The sequence below is a fragment of the Lycorma delicatula genome, chromosome 1 (assembly GCF_047948215.1).
Source record: "Lycorma delicatula isolate Av1 chromosome 1, ASM4794821v1, whole genome shotgun sequence".
NCBI lineage: Eukaryota > Metazoa > Arthropoda > Insecta > Hemiptera > Fulgoridae > Lycorma > Lycorma delicatula.
This window is the reverse complement of record NC_134455.1, coordinates 352,432,675-352,454,994: the sequence shown is the minus strand read 5'-3', so window position 1 is coordinate 352,454,994 and position 22,320 is coordinate 352,432,675. Positions and strand designations below refer to the sequence as shown.

The following is a 22,320-nucleotide window of genomic DNA, read 5'->3' as shown; positions in this document are numbered from 1 at the left end:
AGACACATTGGAAATGTATTGCTTCAGGCGATTTTTAAAAATAGATGAACAGACAAAATAACTACTAATAAGGAGGTGCTCAAACGAATAAACGAAAATAGATTCCTATGGAAGAATCTTACAAGAAGAAGAGATACCTGAATTGGACATCTACTGAGACACGAGGGAATTCTGAAGACGATTATTGAGGAAAGGAACCACCGGGCAAGAGGACGGCTGAAATATATCAGACACATCATGAGTGACATGAACTGCCAAAACTATCAACCACTCAAGAGGAAGGCACAGGACAGAGGACTTTGGAAGCTCGCTGCAAAACAATCTACGAATTGATGACAGCAGAGAGATGCTATTAAATTCCTTAAAATGTTCCAACAGATTTTGTCTGAAAAATATTTTAACAATCTTTAGATTAATAATTTATGGAGATTTTACTTCTATTTCTCTTATTTTATAATGAAAAAAAGATATAGTCAAAAGAGTTTATACGTAGTACAAAACCAGTACTACGTATTCCCGAAACTGTGAAAATATAATACTTAATAAATGCTATCCCGGAATAAAATATTTAATAATAATTACTGTGTACGTATCTTTATATTAATGATGTAATATCTCTGATATTTTTATAAAACTGTAAAAAAATATAATAATTTTAGGTAATAAAAAACATTATCTGTTATAATTAACTCATTTTAATTAAAATATTTTAGAAAAATTTATTTTAATTGAGGAATTTCTTTTGTTAATTCCCTGTAACAATTTTAACGTAACTTATTTATCAATTATGTTAAAAGACATAAATTTTAAGTTTATCTACTCCACTGATAAAACGCGGCTTATTGATTTAAAGTGTTCTTTTACAGTACATTTTTACAACATCAAACTAGATAAAAGAGTACCTTTATAGCGATGTCCGTATATTAAATATTAATGCCAAAGTAAACAGATAAAAGTGTTTCAGTTATATTTAAACACTGTTACATTATAAATAATAATGGCAATTTATAATGAAAATAAAAATATGAAAGGGAATCACAATAAATATTACTTTAAATAAAATTTCTAAAGCGTTAAGACTCCTACACAATGAAAATAACTCAAACATTAGCTCGAAATATGAATTAAAAATGAAAAAGTAATTTATTTTTCCATTTAAAACGATGCAGAAAAAATTACTAAAGATCGCCTTTAATTTATTTTAATAATAACTGAAAAAGTGAGCAGATTCTTATATTTTCCTTCTCGTATTTAACTTGTTTTTCAGTAAAATATAAACGATATTTTGAACAGCAAATTCTTAATTTGCGTCAGATACACACACACACCACACACGCCCGCGCATTTATATATATATATATTATTTCTCTTTTCAAGTTATTTGTAATTTTTTCCTACTTTAAATAATAGAAGTAGCCAGTTTTTCTTTTCTTTAAACCTTTTAGGATATCATCATGCACTATTGACAATTATTTATTTTTATCTCCGGCTACTAATATATTTTGAGTTACAGCATGCCGAGTAAAAAATATGAGTTTATCCAGCCGTAAACCTACTGGGCAAAAGATAGTGATGTTACCAATTCAGAAAAGTTTTTTATTTGAGGATATAATTTTTTTAACTAATATATTATTTTATTTATTCTGAAACTTATTTAATAAATTTTATAATAATTATTATTACTATTTATTAATAAGTTACATAGGTGTATTCATCACATTTAATATTTATTACAGAGCAAATATTATATTTGTTATTAATATATATATAATTATATTATATTATATTTTAATCTTCAAAGGTATTATAAATGGTTTTTCATTCAATGAATTATTTTTTCTTTTTAGAAACCTTGTTTTTTTATTTATATTTTATTATTTATTTTATTTGAATATGTATATACGACACATGCATAACCTGCAATGATTATGCAAGGTTTTTTGTACTATATCAATGGAGCATGTATATTATTTGTTTACAAATAAAACTTGCAATAATAATAACTAAATACATAAAGAGTTAAAAAACAATCAACAACCACTTTACAACAATCTTTTACTATTTGCAAATTACTTTCGACTTGTATATTTCTTCTTTTTTTAATTCATATGGCTATAGATTTTCTAAAACTTATTTTACAATAAATTCTTTAAAATGCACTCAATAATCAATGTATATTTTTCGTAAATTAATTCGATAAACCTTATTAGTCATAAAAAAAAAACAAATAAATAAAAATAATTACATTTTTTGACATTACAAAGAACTGAAAGCAATGTAGATTTACTTTTAACAAGAATCTTTTAATTATTAAATTATAAAAACATAAAACTGTTTTGAAAGGTAATTTTCTTTATTATAGTAAACCAAACAATGAAAATTAACCATTTTCAAATTGCAGTAAGTGTCAAAAAGACAATTTATAGTCCCAGAAACATTTACATTTCATAGGTTGTAACTATACAACGCTTAAATAACGACTGACATCATTCCAGTTTTATGAGAGCGTGCAAGAAATATAATAAACTGTATTTCGTGTTTTAAAAGAGATATTCGGTTGAAAACGCTGTTTGTTGTTGAACGTGCACTGGGCGAGCGGTAGATTCATCGATTGGTCGCGGGACGTGCCAGATGGCGCACAATGACGTAACGTGTCTTTGTAGAGAGCAGACTGTTCGTTGCGTAGTCAGTCGAGTGACAGTCACGTTGCTGGGGGGACCGTGTTGGTTTTCATCATGTTTATTTCCCACAAGCGGGATACAAAGCAGAATATTGTTTCTTTTATTCAGTGCGTTCAGAAGTATCCTGCGTTGTACGATTATACTCTCTCTAGCTACAGAAGCGATGAACAGGAGAAGGCATGGCTCGAAGTCGCTAACCAGATGGGCGAAAATCGTAAGTTGTTTGCGATACTTCCCTCCTTTTTATCTACTCCGGTTCTAACCGTTTTACAGGCAGAGTAATGCAGCGTCAGACTGAAATATTAATCTTTTATGTACATTATATACTTCTCGGTTCGACGTTAAAAACTTTTTTCGTCGTTTTAATGCAAAAATACGAGATGTTTTTAATCGCTCTCTTTAACGGATCACTTTTTTGTTTTGTCTGCTTTTTCATATCGATCCCGTATTTTCTCTACTACAAGTAGCCGTTATATTATGAGCGTTATCTGCCCTACATTTCAGAGTACTTACCTTTCTACTCTCTCGAATTGTATATTCTAAACTGCTTTATCATTGATTGAATATTTTTTTAAAAACTTTTGTTCTTTTATTTTATTTATATATTCTTCTTGTCCTTGTCAGCATATTAGCTTGTTTGAATATTAATATCGACGAAAATGTCAATGTGAATACTTTAAAAATATAAAAGAATTTTTTATTTTATAAAAATTTTCTGCGTGCAGGATTAAACTAAGGTTGATTCTGACCAAACCGTTTGAAGATAAATGTAATACATTCTTAAAATTTCCATCTAATAATTATTAACTTTTTCTATTTTCTGATTCCGTCTATATTTATTTATTTTTTCACCCTTAGGCCGACCAGTCCTAAGATAGTACCGTTTATTAAATTGTTGTCACAAAAAATAAACTATTGAATTAAATGGATCAGTTTGGTTATTTTATTTAATTACTTTGTATATCGATACAAGATATAAATAATTTTTGGGATAAAGAGTATTATTTGGTATTATTAGATAATAATTTTTAATAATTTCCAACTGTAAAATTTTTCTTTCCTTTTAGAGTAATATATTTTTAACACTTACAAATACTTATAACTATTTCATTATGTTTTTTTTTTTTAAACGATACGTGGCAGCCTAATATACCAATTGTATTTATTTATAAATTAATTGATTTTTTATTTATCCACAGATCAATAATAATAATCGTTATTTTTGTTGTTGATTTTTTTTTTGGAGATGAATTTTGAACATTTTTTTATTCTAACAAATTACAACGAATCATTTAAAGTGGCTTGTTTAATTTACCTTGGGCTAAATGACCGTACAAATTTATCTGAAACAACCGGTTGCAACCAATCATTACGATGGACAACATTAACATTTAAGCAATTTACGTGAGTTACTATATTTGTTTTATAATGTTGTTTTGTGACTTAGAAATCTTCCATTACTACATTTTGAAATAATATTAATATCGTTTTATACTTTGTGAAGGTAAACTCTTGCCAAAAATAAATTGTTTTTGTCATCACTTATTTAACTGGTTTTATTATTTTTTTTCCATTACTTTCCGTTCTTATTTTTCTTATAACCTCAAAATATTTAACCGTTTCAGTTGACTATTTTATAAATTTTAATCTTTCCCTTTCTTAATAATAATTTTTTTTTCTAAAACAAAAACTATGTACTTCTCTACAACCCTACACTTCTTTTATCATCAAAAGGCCGCAAATCTTTTCCTCTTCTATTTGTGTTTGACGTTATCATTTCATGCTTTATAAGCCTATCTAATTTTCAACTTTACCTGTATAAAAAACTTTTATTTATTTCCTTTTTATTCTACCTGTTGTCTACGTTTCGTTATCATACATTGTAGATATTTTTATACATTTCTGGAACTATAATTGTTTCTAGCTACATGCATTTCTACGTAAAAACTCTTCATGCTTTTGCCAGTCGGTCTGATATTTTCTATATTTTGTTTAGTTTTGCAACGTAATTTATGTTGCGCAAGAAATGAAATTCTATAAAATTGTAGAATATTATATTCAACTACCTTAAAAAAATAATAATAATAAAACTAAATGTATTGTAAGCTACAAGGTATCTAGATTAAATTATTACGTGCTTTGTGAAAACTTAGTTTTATTAATAACTTATTGTTAATCTCCTAATTCTTCTAATTACCTTATTATTAGAAAATAGTTTATAACTTACTTTGAAAATACTTTGTATGTATTTTACTCTTTAATCACATTTCGTTACTTTAGTTTCTTGTGTTAGTTTTTTTTTTTTAAATTGAGTTTCTCTTCTAAAATAAATCTATTTCATTAAGAAATTCTTCTCTTTACTCTATCAAATTTATTATATAATTTCTATCTTACTTTTGTACACAAATAATAAAACAATGGTAACGGACTAAGTTCTTAAACCGTAATTTTTTTTTATTAAGGCTTGCCTTTGTTAGCCTTCTACTAAAGCATTTACAGCCTGAATTTCTTTAAAATTTTATTATTTTATACTCCCATTAAAATTTCTTTGATTTATCTATAAATTCCAGATAAAGTATATTTATTATTTTCATAAACCTGTGTGATTGAATTATTTATTTCTAACATTCTTTTCTCAATCATTCCTGGCCATTTTGACAAAAAAAAACTTAATTATATAAAACTCAACAGGTACAAATATAATACTATATTTTATGTATAATACATATTTTATATAGCTACACTTTCTTTCATGTTTCTAACTGCTCTACTTCAGGTTTATTTATTAAGTATTAACAAATTTACAGGACAGGATAATCTGTCTTCTGACTTATTACCGCTGCTACTTTCATGAAAAAAAAAAAAAACTATTTCTACAGAATTTTAGTTTCGGTTATAATGATTATAAAAACAAAAAAACTAAATGGACTGTAAACTACAAGGTATCTAAATTAAATTATTACGTGCTTTATGAAAACCGAGTTTTATTAATAACTTTTTGTTAATCTCCTAATTTTTGCTGATTGCCTTATCCTTAGGAAATACTTTATAAAATACTTAAGTTACTGTAATATCTGTGTTAATAAATTATTATCTTTAACGTTACGCACCAACAAATTAATATAATTTTAATTATAGTTGATATAAATGATTACAATGTATTATCTATAGCTTACAACAAGACTAATTACATCAGTTATATGGTTATAATGTGTGGGGCATTTAAGATGTATTCTCTTGTCAACAGGAAAATAAATTTCTTCTCAGAAAAAAATATATGTATATATCACCTGCAACAGCTGAGCGATCAAGGTACTGGCATCAAACAGGATGTATAGAAAATAAAAACTGAAGCAATAAAGCAATCTATCCTTAGCATTTTGTTACTAAATGTATCCTCTAACAAAACTAATTAGCTCTGTTTTTGAAATAATCAGTTATGAAGGAAATAAAAACAATCTGGTTTTTCTAAAAAGATACATATGTATGCTTTTAAGTAATAAATAAATTAAGAGTTAAGTTTTGAGAAAAATAATGAGAAACGAAATGAGAAATACTTAAAAATATAATTACAATTAAATCATAATGATAATTAAAATGAGAAATTTAATTAGCTATGAATTTATTTATTTCAGTAGTGCTAAAATTGGGTCTTTTCTGCTTCTTCCCTACAATGATTTTTATTAATAACTATTTAAGCTCTTTTGGAAAATAATAATTGTTATTTTTCAGTATCGCACCTATATATTGACATTAAAAAAAGATGTTATAAGTTTTTAAAAAAAAAAATGTATGTTTGTAGTTTATGCAGTATCTGTGGTAATTTTTCGAAATCCGACAGTCACTTTTTAAACATTTGCAGATAAATTAAAAATAAAATCTAACCGAACTTAACTTACGCTCGCTAACCTATTTTATTATTTCTACTCCTTGATTTTTTTTCAAAGGTGGGTTTTCCAATTATACTTGAGAGAGGTCTAATATAAGCATTATGCTTATAATTATATATATAATGTAACCAAACTTAACCTGCGCTCGCTTCGTTCGCTAACCTTGACTAGCGATCGTAGATTAAGTTTGGTTAGATTATAATTATAAGGATAATGCTTACATTGGACCTCTTTCAGGTACATTTGGAAGACCCATCTTTGAATAAAATCGACTTAAAAGATTGGTTAGCGAGCGTAAGTTATATTCGGTTAGACTATATTATAAATCCACCGCGTTGTTCTAGTGGTGAATGCGTCTTCGTAAATCAGCCGATTTCGAAGTCCAGAGTTCTAAGGTTCAAATCCTAGTAAAAGCAGTTATACTTTTATATGGATTTGAATACTAGATCGTGGATACTGGTGTTCTTAGGTGGTTGGGTTTCAATTAACCACACATCTCATCTCAGAAATGGTCGACCTGATAATGTACAAGACTACACTTCAGTTACACTCATACATATAATCCTCATTCATCCTTTGAAGTAATACCTCACTGTGATTCCCTTAGACTAAACAGGAAAAAAAATTAATTTATGATTTCTCTGCAAATATTTCTTTGGAAGAAATATTATATTTCTTCCAAATATGATTTGGAAGAAAAAAATATAAAATGTATTACGTAAACTGCTAATTTAATGTTTGAATTAATAATAAAATTGAATTAATATTTTGAATGTCAATAACAAGTGTAAAATTACTAAGTCCTCCTAATGTTTAAATAGTATAATACTCTTATGTTTTAATAAAGACAATAAAAAATTAAAAAATTAAATAAATCAATTAATAATGCATCTACATTTATTGAGATTTTAATTTGAGGACAATTTAAGTTGAGGACAAAATCAGAAAATTAATAAAAAATATTAAAACAGTGAATAATTAAACAGTGGCAATTATTTAGCAATGATAGAGTGCTTTATTGCTTCAGTTTTTATTTTCTATATAACCTGTTAATGCCAGTAACTTAACCTTGATCGCTCAACTGTTATTAATTGATCTTTAAGGTTTTTTGTTTTTTGTTTGAGAAGAAATCTATTTTCCTGTTGGAAAGAAAATACATCTTTAATCCAATTTCTAGACACTATAGCCATATTAACTGATGCAGTTAGTCTTGCTGAAAGCAAGTCGTAAATTCATAAAACTGTATCCATTACCAGTGTACAATTACTGCATTACATTCAATTGAAATCACTTTTAAGAAACCGAAATAATTTTTTTTTTATCAAACATTAAAACTTTGAGCGTATGCCTTCATATTAATATTCTATAATTAAAACTACTTGTGATTGTTTATCTGGTTATGTTGATTACCAATCAAATTGGAGAGTATATTCGTCCTCTAATTTTATGTTGCACTTTTTTTCAAGATAATATATAAATTGTTAAATTCTAATATGCGCTTCTGAAGTCAAAGGATCTGATTACCTAGCTTTTAACTTTTGACCTAATATACCTATATAGTGCTGACTAGGCTGTGTGTAACATCTGGTCATAATACTACAAAGGTCAATCAATCAGCCTGATTGGCATATATATATATATATGTTTCATCGGAATGTTTTGTTGTAGAATTAAATAAAAACATAGTGTTACATTTTAAATGTATTAAGAGAAGATACGTTATGTTTGCCATCTCAGTCACTGGTATAAAACAGATATTTTACTTTATATCTGTGACTGAGATGAAAAAAACATATCTCTCTTATAATTTAAACAAATTATTTTAATCTATTTTCTGCTGTTACGATTCAAATTGATAATTTATTTATTTATGAACAGATTAATAGAGAGAAAAAGAGAGAGAGAGACTCTTTTCCCTCTCAATGTCACTTTCAATATAAATTCTTATGTAGTAAATATTTATATATATATATATATATATATATATATATATATATGCCAATCAGGCTGGTTGATTGACCTTTCTAGTGTAAATATGCCCTAAAGTATATATATATATATATTACCTAAAGTTGGGTAATTGTTAGTACCATATTTCAGATCAACCTTTATAATGACAGTTATGCTTTTATATATTATTAACATAGTTATCAGTGAATACAAATATTCAAATAATATTGTAAATACAATTTTTGATTTTAAAAAAGGTACAATCTTGAAATTAAATTCCAGTTTTACAAGTAATGTTATGTAGAGTTAATGACAATGTTTCAGTAATGTTATTTAGAGTTAATGACAATGTTTCATTTAAATGAGGTCACTACCTCATAAATTTCATACATATTATCTTTGATTACATTTAATAAATTATATACATAGATCCAACATCACAAAAATGGAAGAAAAAATTGAAATTTATGTGGAAACTTCACTTTATAAAAATTTTGTAGTTACAGTAACTTGTAGAGCAACCTCCTTACTTATCATTTTCACTTCTATTTTTGTTTGATTACTTTTAAATTTGTTATCTACGAGTGATTATTTTAAAATGAAAATTAAACAAAACAACAGTTAAATTTTACATCAGTTTTAAGGATGACAAAAATGTTTTTAATTACTCATGGTAGTTTGTGTTTCCAGCTAAAGTTATTACAGATGGATTTTTGAGTCATAAGAAAAATATTTCTGTGACTTTTTGCTAGCCTCTGGTACCACTGTAAGGTATTACATCAGAGGATGAGTAAGGATGATAAGGGTGATATGTATGAATGTAAATAAAGTTTAGTCTTGTACAGTCTCAAGTCGACCATTCCTGAGATCTGTGGTTAATTGAAACCTTACCTCCAAAGAACACCAGTATCCACAATCTAGTATTCAAATCCGTATAAAATCAATTACCTTTACTAGCATTTGAACCTTACAACTCTTTACTTTGAAATCAGCTGATTTACGATGACGATTTTAACCACTAGACCAACCCCATGGGTTAAGAAAAAAAAAATATTTTTTTTTAACTATACATTATTGAATTAATACATTTTATGCTATTTATTATTATTCTAGTATAATTTTTATGTGTTACATTTCCTTCATGTGTTTTTTCATTACTAAAGCTGCAATATGAAGCATTTGTTTAAAAAAAAGTCCAGTTTTGTATAAATAAATTCTTTATTCTAATCTATGTTTAATAATATATTACATAGATCACATCAAGAATATGTAGGCGTGCTACTCACTTGATAAAATAAGGTACTTAGAATTTATCTGAATGTATCAAAGGAACATTGTAAAAACTTCATCATAGCAGCATCATAAATCAAGAATCAGTATTGACCAGTGCTTATTTATGAAATAAAAAAAGAGCAGATTAAATTAAATATTAATGCCTACAAATAATAAATATAGAAAATAATAGTTAATTATGTGTTAGTTCAAAATTAATAACAATTCAGAAATCATTAATGAAAGTAATTTGATCACATATTATTTACACATAATAAACAAAATTAAATTGATAAGCAAATGCAGGGTTTATTTTAATCATTTTATGTAGATTATTTACATTGCTGTTAGAATCTCTGTCCTTGTTAATAACACTTTTTCTATTAAGAAATTAACAATTGCCAATTCTATTGATACTGAATGCTTTTATAAGGTCATCATCATTTAACATAAAACATATAACTGGAAAACTATGATTATTGGTTTAAAAATGTAATATCCAATGCTGTCATATTCTTCTTTGTTTTGCAAAGCTATATTTTACACATTGTATAAATTTTTTTGAGGTTTATTAGCATTTCTCCTTAAAAACAGCCCTTTTGAAAACTGCTACAAAATTAGCCATCCGCAAACTATTCTTTATTAATCTAAAAAAGAATATTTGTCACAAAAGTTCAACAAACTTGAATTATTCCTGAGATGTTTTACAAAATATTATTTTAGGGGTTGAACCATGGTGAAAACTGTCATTAGACAATTAAAATATTAAGGCAAAAATCATTCATCTTAAAATAAATATGTTCATTTATAACAAAATGTTACTCATTGTTTTATATTCTAATACATATATTTTATTAATAAAAGCAAATTATCAACAACCGGAGATAAGCCTCACCAACTGATTAATTACAATTATTATTTTTATGTTTTCTATCACCAACTAATGTGTAAAACTAATAAGTAATTTTTTGTAATTTTTTCTCTTTAATTAGATAAAAATAACATGAACTTATTATTCATTTAATACAATTTATTTTATAATAAGTTTGAGTTGAGATTATTTACATTTTGTGAATCATTCTCATTCATCTTACAGTATAATTGAGAAAGATTTGTTTCATGTATTTTTTTTTTATTTTCTGTAGGAAGTGGAAAAATTTGCTGAACCAAATGCCCAACAGCCTGCACATACTGGGTGTGTGGGGTTCACCACCTATGTGGTGGGACCCACTAAAAACCCACTCCTCACGCAGGGTGGTGCTGGAATTGAAACATTAGCACCACCCGTGTCACAGGCATACTTCTCATTCACACTAATATTTACATATAACATTATTCAGACACTATTTACACTCAGTATTTACAATTAATAATATATACAGCTCAGAATTTACACTGTAGCTATGCTGGCCAGACAACATAAACAAATCTCATGGGAGCCATTGGTGATGACAATACCAAGGCACCCTAGCCACCTGCCCCTGTATGCTGGTACCCATCGCCGTTCTCAAACAACCTCTCCTTGTCTTCCTCAGAGTCCTCCTTCATTAGTTTCTGCTGTAGCACCTTTTTAAAATACCAGCCACATGCAGTCCATTCCTCACCGGTGAACATCAACCACATGACTCTCCCCAGCGAGTTCAAATCGCCATGTGGTACCTTCTACCTCTATCTGGGGCACACAAAGAAGATGTGCTCCACTGTATCTACATCACCACAATACTGTTACAGTTCTGTATGCCTCTTTCTGATCCTACAGAGGTAGACCCGAACAACCCATGATCCAACAACCACTGAGCCATCCAGAAGTACATGTCTCCATGCAGTCTATTGACCCAGGCAGACACCTTCGGGATCAAGGTGTAAGTTCACTGCCTCCTACGCATTCTGCCACCTCTCCTGCCAGTCAGCCAGCATGCGGCTCCTCACCGCCTCTCTACCAGGTCCAACGGTGATATACCAGCCACCAACAGTGAGGCATGCAATGATGCCGTCCAGTGGAGCTACGCCACCCTTATCGCCAGCCTCCTATTTATGCCATTCAATCTCTGGGCATTTCTCACAACTCCAAAGACTTCCCACCATACACGCATACAATATCATCGATACCACGGTAGACGCCAGCATTCTGCAGCTGAATAACCTAGGACCCCTGGCATTAGCTATATGCCTCAGCAATGCCGAGGACATCCTTTTTGCTTTCATGGCCACTTGCTGCACGTGAAGTGAGCTTGAACTATGGAGCCACACTCCCACGTATTTGGACCTTTTTTTCCCGGAGTTGCACCTCAGGAAGTCTGGGGAGTGATCTTCCCAGCTTCTTTGTTGCCAATTTATATGCTATGCCCCAGGGGTTCTCCTTTACCAGGGTACATATCTCCCTTCATCTACTCCGCTTGGCTTTGTTGATGGCTCTTCGGAAGCTCCTTGCAGAATCTTTCCATTCTGCCATTGCTCTCTCTGTTTCCTATCGATCCTCTCATCTTCTTAATCTTGTGAGGATGCGCCTTTTGCGAAGACATATCCTCCGCAGATCGTCAACCTCGTCCGACCACCAGTATATCTGCATTAGACTCGACCGTACCTCTCTTCTCTTCAAGGCTGAAGTGCAAGCATTCTGGATGACGTCATCGATATCAACCTTCTCCCCGTTCTCTTGTCGTGCCTGCGCCAATGACTCTATAAACGCCATTTCTAACCGCTGAAAATCCGAGAACCCAAACATTCATGGCCCAGCTCGACTTTCTTGACGTATCTCTCCATGTCAAACTAGCATCTCAATAATAGCATGTCAATCGGTGGTCGCTGAGAGTCTCCTGCTCTAGAACCCGCCATCGTCCAGCGCCCGCCATCACGTACGTAACGAACGCCAGGTCGAGAACGGATTCTGTGAGCTCTTGAAAAGGTAGGTACCTCCAACTCGTTGAAGCACACCATACTCATCGACGTCATCAACTCAGAGCCGCCCACACTCATTTAGGGTCCCATCCTTAACTCCGGACTCTTAGCATTAAAGTCCGCAAGCACAACTACTGCACCTGTATGTGCCCTCACAGTCGCCGCCAAGTCATCTAAACACTTACGGTAGCGATTCATGCCGCTGTTAGGGGAGACATAGCAACTAAATCCGCCACCCCCCTACCGCAAATCCACACAAGCCATCACTGCGGCCCTGTCCAGTAATAGCCAGTCGCGGCCTTACCACCATTATCGCCACACTAACTCCACTATCCCTGGTCCAGCCAGCCTCCAGAATCACAACCCAATTTGGCTCAACAGCCACCATAACGGCCTGTGGCCTTCTCAGCAGGTACTGTGCTGGCCGATGTCTCTCTCTTAGCTTTGGTCTTCTCCACCCTATCAACATAGATTCCGGTCATTCTATTAGTTCTCCACCCCGCCAACTCCAAACGTTTTCTAGTAATGTGGGATGCATCACCCTCCTCTACGCCGAAGACCACATCATACCTCGCCCACAGAAATATTTCTGCTACTTCTTTCCTCAAACGGAAGATGTTCCCCTCTCTGAACGACGAATCAATCACCAGGCTGAATACCCTCCTCTCAAAGTATTCCCCTTGGAAAATAGTGGCCCTCTCAATACATGTAAACAGTTGTCCCACCTTCAACTGACCCTTCATTGTCAGGTCCTTAATTCTCGTAGCCGCCTTAAAAATTGACTTCGAGAATCTACTTTTAATTTTAGCAAGGTCAAAAATGACCAATAAGTCTTTCTCCCTTTCTAGGAAAACTGAATCCTGGAGCTCCATGATCTTCTCAAACCATTCTCTGCTCCACTTGGATGCCACCAGTAGATCCAAAGTTTTCATTTTTAACTTCTTCCTCCAGCTGGTGTAGTAGCTCCTTATCCCCAACATTGCTCCTCATGAGGCACGCCACCTCTTTCCCCTTTAGTCTGCTTTCGAACTGGTTGGACTCTAGAAACCCCCGCAAGGCCTTCACCACTCTTGTCATATCTCCAGTCAGCTCTTTTAGCTTCCTGGCCATATGGCTCTTCTCAGCATGCTTGGTTAAGGTTCCACTGACACTGAGCTCTTTTACATATGTATAAAGCTCCCCCTGTGGGGTGCCCTCCAGTTGCTTCTCCATCTCATCAACTCATACTTTTTTTTCTTCTCTCCTTCCTCTTCTCCTCTGTCACTGCAGCCTCAGTTGACTCACTTGCCGTCGAGCCCCTGGACCTGCATGTGTTCCGAAGCACCTGTTGTTGCATAATCCGACTTCTTTTAACCATTTTCCTTGTAACAGAGCTTACACGCAATTGTTTACACAATAGCTTACACTCATCTATATAATAGCTACATATATAAGCTACTGATAGTCTCTATAATAGTAGTCTGTTATCAAGGAGATAACCAACTGTTTCTCATTATCACTAAAATTAGAATTAATGTACTTCTAAAAATGGTAAATGTATCAACGTATTTAAACTACATGATAAGAAATAAAATTCTTATAGTCCACAGCATTATAAACACACACACAGACCAAAAAAAAAATTTTGAACCTTATTGCCAACCGACAATAAAGTTATAAAAAACAAAAAAACTGTAAACAGTTTAAAAAGTCATTTGTTATCCAAACTCTTTATATACAGTATATAAAAAACATGTCCAAATAATCAACCACAGTTACCAACGTACAGTTCAATAAAGAAAAATTGCAAAACCTGATCAAAAACTAAATAAACACAGAGCAATATAGACCACATCTACTCTTAACAAAATCTCCAGCTCGACTTGTTTCATGTATTACTGACACAATTCAAATACAAAACTATCCTTTTTAATAAAAAAAATTGTAACTTAATAGGTTATATTTGTGCAATGGATTAATCTACAAAATTAAACAATATTACTGTTACTTTCAGCTGCCACTTGCAAAGAAAAATGGAAAAATTTACGTGCTTGTCTATGTCGACATCTTAGAACTCAGGTGAACTCTACATGGAAAAGGCCGTATTACCTTGCTGAACATATGAAATTTGTAATACCATTCACTAAATATGGAAGGTAAGCTTAAAATGAAATATTATTTTTTTTTATCTTCAGTTAACTTTGTGTAATATAAGTGTTATTAGTACAATTTATTAGTGTAACAAATTATTACTTTTTTTTCATTCAATGATATTTATTATTATCTTTTATGAGCACGTAGGATCATTTTAGTCAGTCCATTATCCAACTTTCTTCGATGGGACTGTTTGGGCTTTACAGTCTTTCCAGTACTTTTTCATATATTCCAATTATTGTGCCCTGTCTAGTGTTGAAAATGTCCGTGTTATGAGTGTTTTCTTGTGAGTGTGAAGCAAGTGTTTTTGTTCTTGATTTTCTTGTTTAATTTTATCTTATCTGTGGTATCTACTTGTGTAAGGTCAATTTCCTTCTGTTCCTCTCTCATTTCTCTGATCATCTGCATCCTGTCTTGGTATTTTTTGAGTCGAGATTGTACTGTGCTATTTCAGAAGTCTTGAATCTTGCATCCTCATGATATGTCCAAAGAATCTTAGTCTCCTCTTACGCATGGTATCAGTGATAGGTTATAACTCTTTGTACACAACTTTAGTCGGCCACAATCCACTACTACTGTCTTTCTTGTACTTTTTATGCAGGTTCTTCCAATTCTTCTTTCAACTAGCTAGAGTCTGTCACTATTTGGTTGTTTGTTCAGGTGGAAGAATGTCTCTGCTGCATAAATGGCTTCTGATTTTATAACTGTGTTGTAGTGTCTTATTTTTATGTTTATTGATAGGCATTTTTATTATAAGTGTACCAGGTTAATTTTTGAGCTTTAGCTAGTTTGTTTCATCTTCATTAATAAGTTTTAACAAAATATATAATCTCAAAATATGGATTTAAATTTTTCACTAGAATTGACGTGCACAACCTTTTTCTTTAGAGTAATCTAAAATTATAAAAGTATATCAATAAGCCAACAATACTGCATGACCTTAATTAAAATATCTGCGGTGAATTAACAATCTATCACAAGAAACTCTTCATGCAACATGCCTCTGAAAGAGCTCCAGTCTCTCACTACTATAATAGAGAAATGTTATTATTACATGTTGGTTGTAAAAACTTACTGAAATAAATTTCAATAGAGTAAATGGATAATTTTATTGGAATAATGAGTAAATAAATAATTATATTGAAATAGATATCAATTTACAGTAAGCTTTCATTTTTTTAATTCAAAAGTTATAGAAAAATAGATGTAGATATACATTTTGGGACCTCTATACATCAAAGTTTAATTATATAAATTATTTTTTTTTAAATCTAATAAATAAATTATTCTATTATTTTATTTTGTAAAGTAATCTTAGTAAAAATTTTGGACTAGTTATTTCTTTTAAATTTCTTTTTCTTCTGGTTTTTCATCAGTAGATGAATTTTTGTTGTTATATAATTCCTCAATATCATCTTGACTTTGTTTGATTAAAAATTCACTATATGCTTGCTCATTGTTAGTATAATTGTTCACATTAGTTATCCAGTTAATGTACATTCATTATTCAATCAGTAATTTATGTTAATGAATAGAGAAGAAAACAAGCAGCCCCCTAACCCATAAGCTAGTATTCATTTATAACCAAGTACCCTGACCTAGCACATTATCAGTTTTATTACAGCAAAGTATTAAACTATTAAAGTTATGAACTATTCATTTGACTGATTTATTTGTAACATATTCAGATTTGTTTAATATATAACATAAAAAATGAATTATTTTAATAGTTAATAATATGATTGATTTATTAATATATTTTTAATGTAAAATTAGTTTTGGTTCGTGTTTAGAAAATGTAAAACAGATTAAAATTTGTAAATAATCAACCATCACATATGTAATTTCCGCACTATCTATATGATTTAATTTTATGTAAACAGATTTATAATTAATTATCTTAGGTTCACTTTTCAATGATTTTCAATGACTCATTTTGTATATTATAAAACGAGTTTGTTTGGAGAAAATAAAATTATGTATAAATTTATGGAGGAATATTAAGTAAAAACTTTATTATACAACCCATTTCCGTGTGTAGTAAAGCAAGAATAAATTAGTGTTGTTCTTTATAGATTTCCTAATTTGAGATACAAAAATCTGGATAATAATTAAAAAACTTGTTTTTTATTATATAACAATAGATAAGACAAATTTTAGAAAGCCAAGTACATTTTTTTTCAGCTTTAATCTTATATGCTCTAACATTGTGCAGTGCACAATAGAATTAAGAGAAAAGTTAATGGTAGAACTGCATTTTAATGATTTTGTTATTATTCAAGACTGGTTTTTTTTATTTTTTCATTAAATATGTTTGAACTTTTAATTTTTTTCTATAACTAAATGAATTGGCTTAATGAATTTATTACATAAATATATTTATAAAAAAATATTGCAAATGATTTTATTCTCTCAAATACATCACCTAAGTCTTTCCTACCATTTTTTTTGTCTCTATTACAAAAAAATTGTTTCTTGGAAAATAATTTATTACTAGTTTAAAATAATTATTAATAATTTTTCTAATTACTTTGACCTTGATTTTTTTTGAAAACATCTACCAAATGCATGATTGAATTGTAGCACTATAGTTATATTTCATGAAATTAATCTTTATCCATTGATTTTATGTAATTCCAAGAAATGAAACATCTTAAATCAAGCTAAAACTTCACATTTCATTAAGTAAAAAATTTACTCCTTCTAGAAACCAATATATATCCAAATTTTAACTTGAAATCGATCACATTCCTAATTTATTTTTTATTGGCTAAAAAATTTGCTTTGAATTGTTTTGAACTCATGAAAATTTTCCATTAATTTCCCAGTGAAATAAATTTCTGTTTTTAAAATAATAATTTTATATAATACCATCTATAAATTTGATCAATACATTAAAGGTTTATGAAAAATAAATAAATAAACAATTAAAAATTAGTATATTTACATAAAATAACACAGATAGTTTTATTAAAAGAGCACTTTAATTAATGACACATATTTTTTATTAATGTGTTACATTAATTAAAAGCAAGAAAAAAAGGATACAGTAATTTGTTGCCTTAAATTATGTATCTCAGTCTTTGTAGCTGTGGTTTGCTTGTAAATTATCTGAAAAACATATACAGGAGTTAAAAGATTCTTCATTTTCAGTAATGACATTGCTATTATGATTGCACAGTTCTTGTGATGATTGCCTGTATTATGGTGAGCTTGGCACACCATATCTAATACGTATTGGATATCTAATACGTACTACATTTAGCTCTACGAACAAATCTGCTGGTAATCAATCACATCACTCCTGAATGTTCTTTGTAATTCTGGTTATGGAATGCTTGTCACTCCTGAGAATGACCATGACTTTTTCAGGAGCATGTTATTTATTGTACTGACTAGCATAATACTTTTAAAAAAACTATAAAATATTTTTTTTTATATTAATCTTTATGTAACAATAAACGTAGGGCATGAAAATCCTTGCTTTTCAACAATATTATTCCTGGTAATATTAATTTTACCTTTCTTATAGTGATTTCTAAATATGTGAATTAGAAAATTATGCTATGTTACTGGCATTTTATCCTTGTTTCTCATATTTTCAAACTTTTGAATGAAATTCTCAGTATTCCAAGAGCGTTAGACCATCAGTTTCTAAGACTATGTACTTTACTGAGACTTAATGACTAATAATTTAATTATAACTTTCCCTTTTCCTATCAATATCTCCTTATTTTATCGTGATTTCATAGAAATACAACACAACTACTTCATATTTCTAATATTCATAATTGACTGTGTAGAAGCAATTGGTGTAAATATACCAATTTTTATTAACGATTTTTCCATAACGATTAATTTTTACAATATGTTTAACTGAATAACCTTCTTGCAGTTTAAAAAATACCAGAAGAACTGTAACCTTCCTACAATTACAATGCTTTCTTAAAATTTTGACTCTAATATGAGAAAATATTTTATACGTATTTGAAATATATAATACATTTATTATTAGTATTTTTTTAAAGTTAATTTAATATAACTTATTTGAACTGCTGTTTTTATGTATCTGAATACAAATCTTATTTATTATATTCACACATATTATAGAAAAGTTCTAGAATTAATTTTTAAAAAATGTTATCCTGTTTGTAGACCTGATGGTGTAAATACGCCACATCATGCTGGTACAGGTGTATCAGACAATGAAGCTGATGATGTAGATGAATCAAAACTTGAAACATTTTACATAAAACAAGAAGTAGAAGAAGAAAGTGTAGAAGATCCTGATGATAGTAATTCACTCCCAGTGCCTGTTGCTGATTTTGGAACAATTGTTACCGGTGAATCAAATTCAGGTAACGAACCCAGTGAAGATGGCTCATCAGAAGTGAATATAGTTACTGCCAGTCGTGATTCAGTGCCACCTCTTAGAATGAAAAGAAGCATTCAAAGAATAGAACCGCTTGAAAGGGTTCAAGTTGAATATTTGGAAGAGAATAAAAAACAAAAAATTTCAAGTTCCTATAACGATTCCTCTGACTTAGATTTCTTCAGAAGTTTACTTCCAGATATTGAAAGAATGAGTCATCGACAAAAAATTAAGTTCAAATTAGCTGTTTTAGGTTGTGTAGATAATATTTTATACGGACAAGAATCCGATTCTATGAATACCAACTAGTAGAATTACCAAATCATATCTGATATTTATTTAATTTTAAATTAAAGCCTATTTTTGGTAATATTTACTTGACTGGCAATATTGATTTAATCGATTACAAAAATTTTATTTCAAGACACCATACAAAGTTTAATACATTGTAACACCCACTTGTTAGAAATGAATTAAAATACATAGCATTCTCTGTTTTAGACCTATGCTAGAATTCAGAATTTGAGTTTTATCATTAAAAAAATATATATTTACACTTGGCACAAAAAAAAAACATAGATTGTGAAATGTGAAGTTACAAGATAAACAAAAATTTAATTTTTGTATATAACTAGACGTTAGAAAAAATATCACACTTGTTATTCTCTATATTCTTAAAAAAATTATGTATAGGATCATCAAATCCTGCTTATTGATCCATCCTGGAATCCTACACTTCTACCTGTGAGGTCAATCTTGGAATCTCAGGAGTTTCTAAAGGTATCCAGTTTGTTAAAAAATTACATCAATAATATTTGTTAATTCAATACCAGTTTACAAAAGTTTCTTTTATTTTTTTTCGTTTATTGCTCAAATTATCTAAGACATTATTATTTGTAATGATATCTGTATTTACTGAAAATCTGTAAAATTACATTTTATTAAAAATAATTCATTAAAAATATTGTAAGATTTACTTTATTAATTCAATAAAAAAAAAAATCACATACATTTAATTAAATTGAAACACAATTAATGAAATACAGGACATTATTGCAAACTAAGAAACTAACTCTGTAAAGAAATATTTTATCTAGTTCATTCTAAGTAACAAAAAAGATTTTCTGACCACCATTGAGGAGTGGTAGCAACTTGAGCTTTCATACGTTAGGTTCTGGGTTTGAATTCTGATTAATAAAAATAAAATAGACTTATCGAGATGTTTTCAAATTACAACAAAATTTGTTGTTGCTAATCTTATAACCAATTTTTGACTGCATCAAGTATATATTGCAAAAGATGTGATTAAGTTTAATTACTTATTTCTTAAAAGTTTAGCTGTAGAATTAATTATTTTTCCAGTTTAGTTTCATTATATTATTAAGAAGTATGAAGTAATATAAGTTAGCAATTAGTTGTTATTTAAATGTATTTTTAATATTTCTTCTAATTAATTATAATTATTTATAAGAAATATTATAATTAATTAATTATAATTATAAGTTATGATATTTGTTAACTAGTTGTATGTTAGAAAAGTGATAATAAATAGTAAACTCCATACAAAATTAAAATATTAAATACGTTCACTTACAGACACATGTTCACATACTTCTGTTTTGCTTGCATACGTGTTTGTATGTAAAAATTAAATTTGTATAACTATATTTTGGTTACATATATTTTTTAATAGCACTTGATGAACAGATGGTAAACACATTTTGTTATGCTATTCATATTTCATGTGTGTAAGCACAATTACAATCTGTATATTTTAACAAATTTTGAAGGGCTCATGCTCATACTAAATAAAAGTTGATCAGGTTTCTAATTTTGAAATTTAGTAACTAATGATATATTTTACCACTGATACCAAATTAATCTTGTCAGTACGTGTAGGATAATTCATTAGCAGTGTTTGAGTGAGTCATCTATGTTTCTTTCAGAAAGGTTTGTTAAATATCTTAAAGAAATATAATATAATACAATTATATAGTGTTAAAATTACATCCAAAAATGAAAAAAAAAATCTCTACTCAAAATAAGACCTCATAACAAAAGAAAATATTACAAATAAAAACAAGCTGATGAAATCTTTTGCTTTATTACCGAGCCCTGAGTCATTTTTAATTTTTTTTTTAATACATACAAATAAAATAAATTTACAGCCGTATCAAAATTACACCAGTAGTCATTATTCCTTATATTTTATATATTATTTGTATATTATGTTACAGTAATAGTATAATAATAATTATTATTGTAACAATTATGCTAGTCGGAGTTATTCTGTTAACTGCTATGAACATTGTAATTAAGTCCTATAATTTAAAAATTTTTTTATATATATAAAATTTAATTTCAATTACAGTTATAATTTATTATTTTTAATGGATTTTCTTGTATATGAACTCAGTTGTAATTTATATGAAATCTTGTATATGAACTCAGTTTCATTATTTTTGTTAATTTGATAATATGTTCAGTCATTTATTGTTTTTTACCAATGTTAGTATGAAAATTCAGAAAAAATGTTAAAAAACCTTTCTGGAATGATTTTTGTTCCAAGCATTCCTTTGTTTCATAATTGTATTATTTATTGTGTCTTTTTAGAATTTATTGTGTTCATTATTGTAGAAAGTAATGTAAATATAGTGTATAACACTTAGTTAATTAAATGTTACTAATATTGTAGAATATTTGTTTTATTCAGCCAATATTCTCATGTTCAGCTGCATTAATTGTAACAATACCTTTTTTTGGCCTATGATGATGATTAATTATGAAAAAGATTTAAAATTGTAACTTTTGAAATAACTAACTAAACTAAATTTAATTCCTCCCATCCTTCGTTAAAGAACACTAGAGCAACTGAAAACATTTTGAAACAAATTTTTAAAATTGTTATATTGTTATATGTACGTTTTGTTGTTTAATTTCATTTTCTATTTTTAAATAACATTGAATTAAATTAGTTGTAAATAAGGGAATTTAAGGCAAATTAATAAGATGGTTATCTTATTACATGTCAATTATCATGCAACAATTATTTTAATTGAAAGTCAATGATCAGAATATATCTAACATCAGTTATCAATTCATCTCTGCGTGTTATTTAATTTGA

The 22,320-nt window shown here is 29.0% G+C and overlaps 1 protein-coding gene across 1 annotated transcript; it reads left to right on the top strand.

Annotated features, from left to right (window-relative positions):
• The first annotated feature begins 2,596 nt into the window (after window positions 1-2,596).
• Window positions 2,597-21,509, top strand: LOC142334465 (uncharacterized). Its single transcript, XM_075382521.1, has 3 exons — window positions 2,597-2,895; window positions 14,685-14,826; window positions 18,980-21,509. The coding sequence occupies exons 1-3, from the start codon at window positions 2,736-2,738 to the stop codon at window positions 19,503-19,505; spliced, it is 828 nt and encodes a 275-aa protein (XP_075238636.1). The 5' UTR covers window positions 2,597-2,735; the 3' UTR covers window positions 19,506-21,509.
• The last annotated feature ends 811 nt before the right edge of the window (window positions 21,510-22,320 follow it).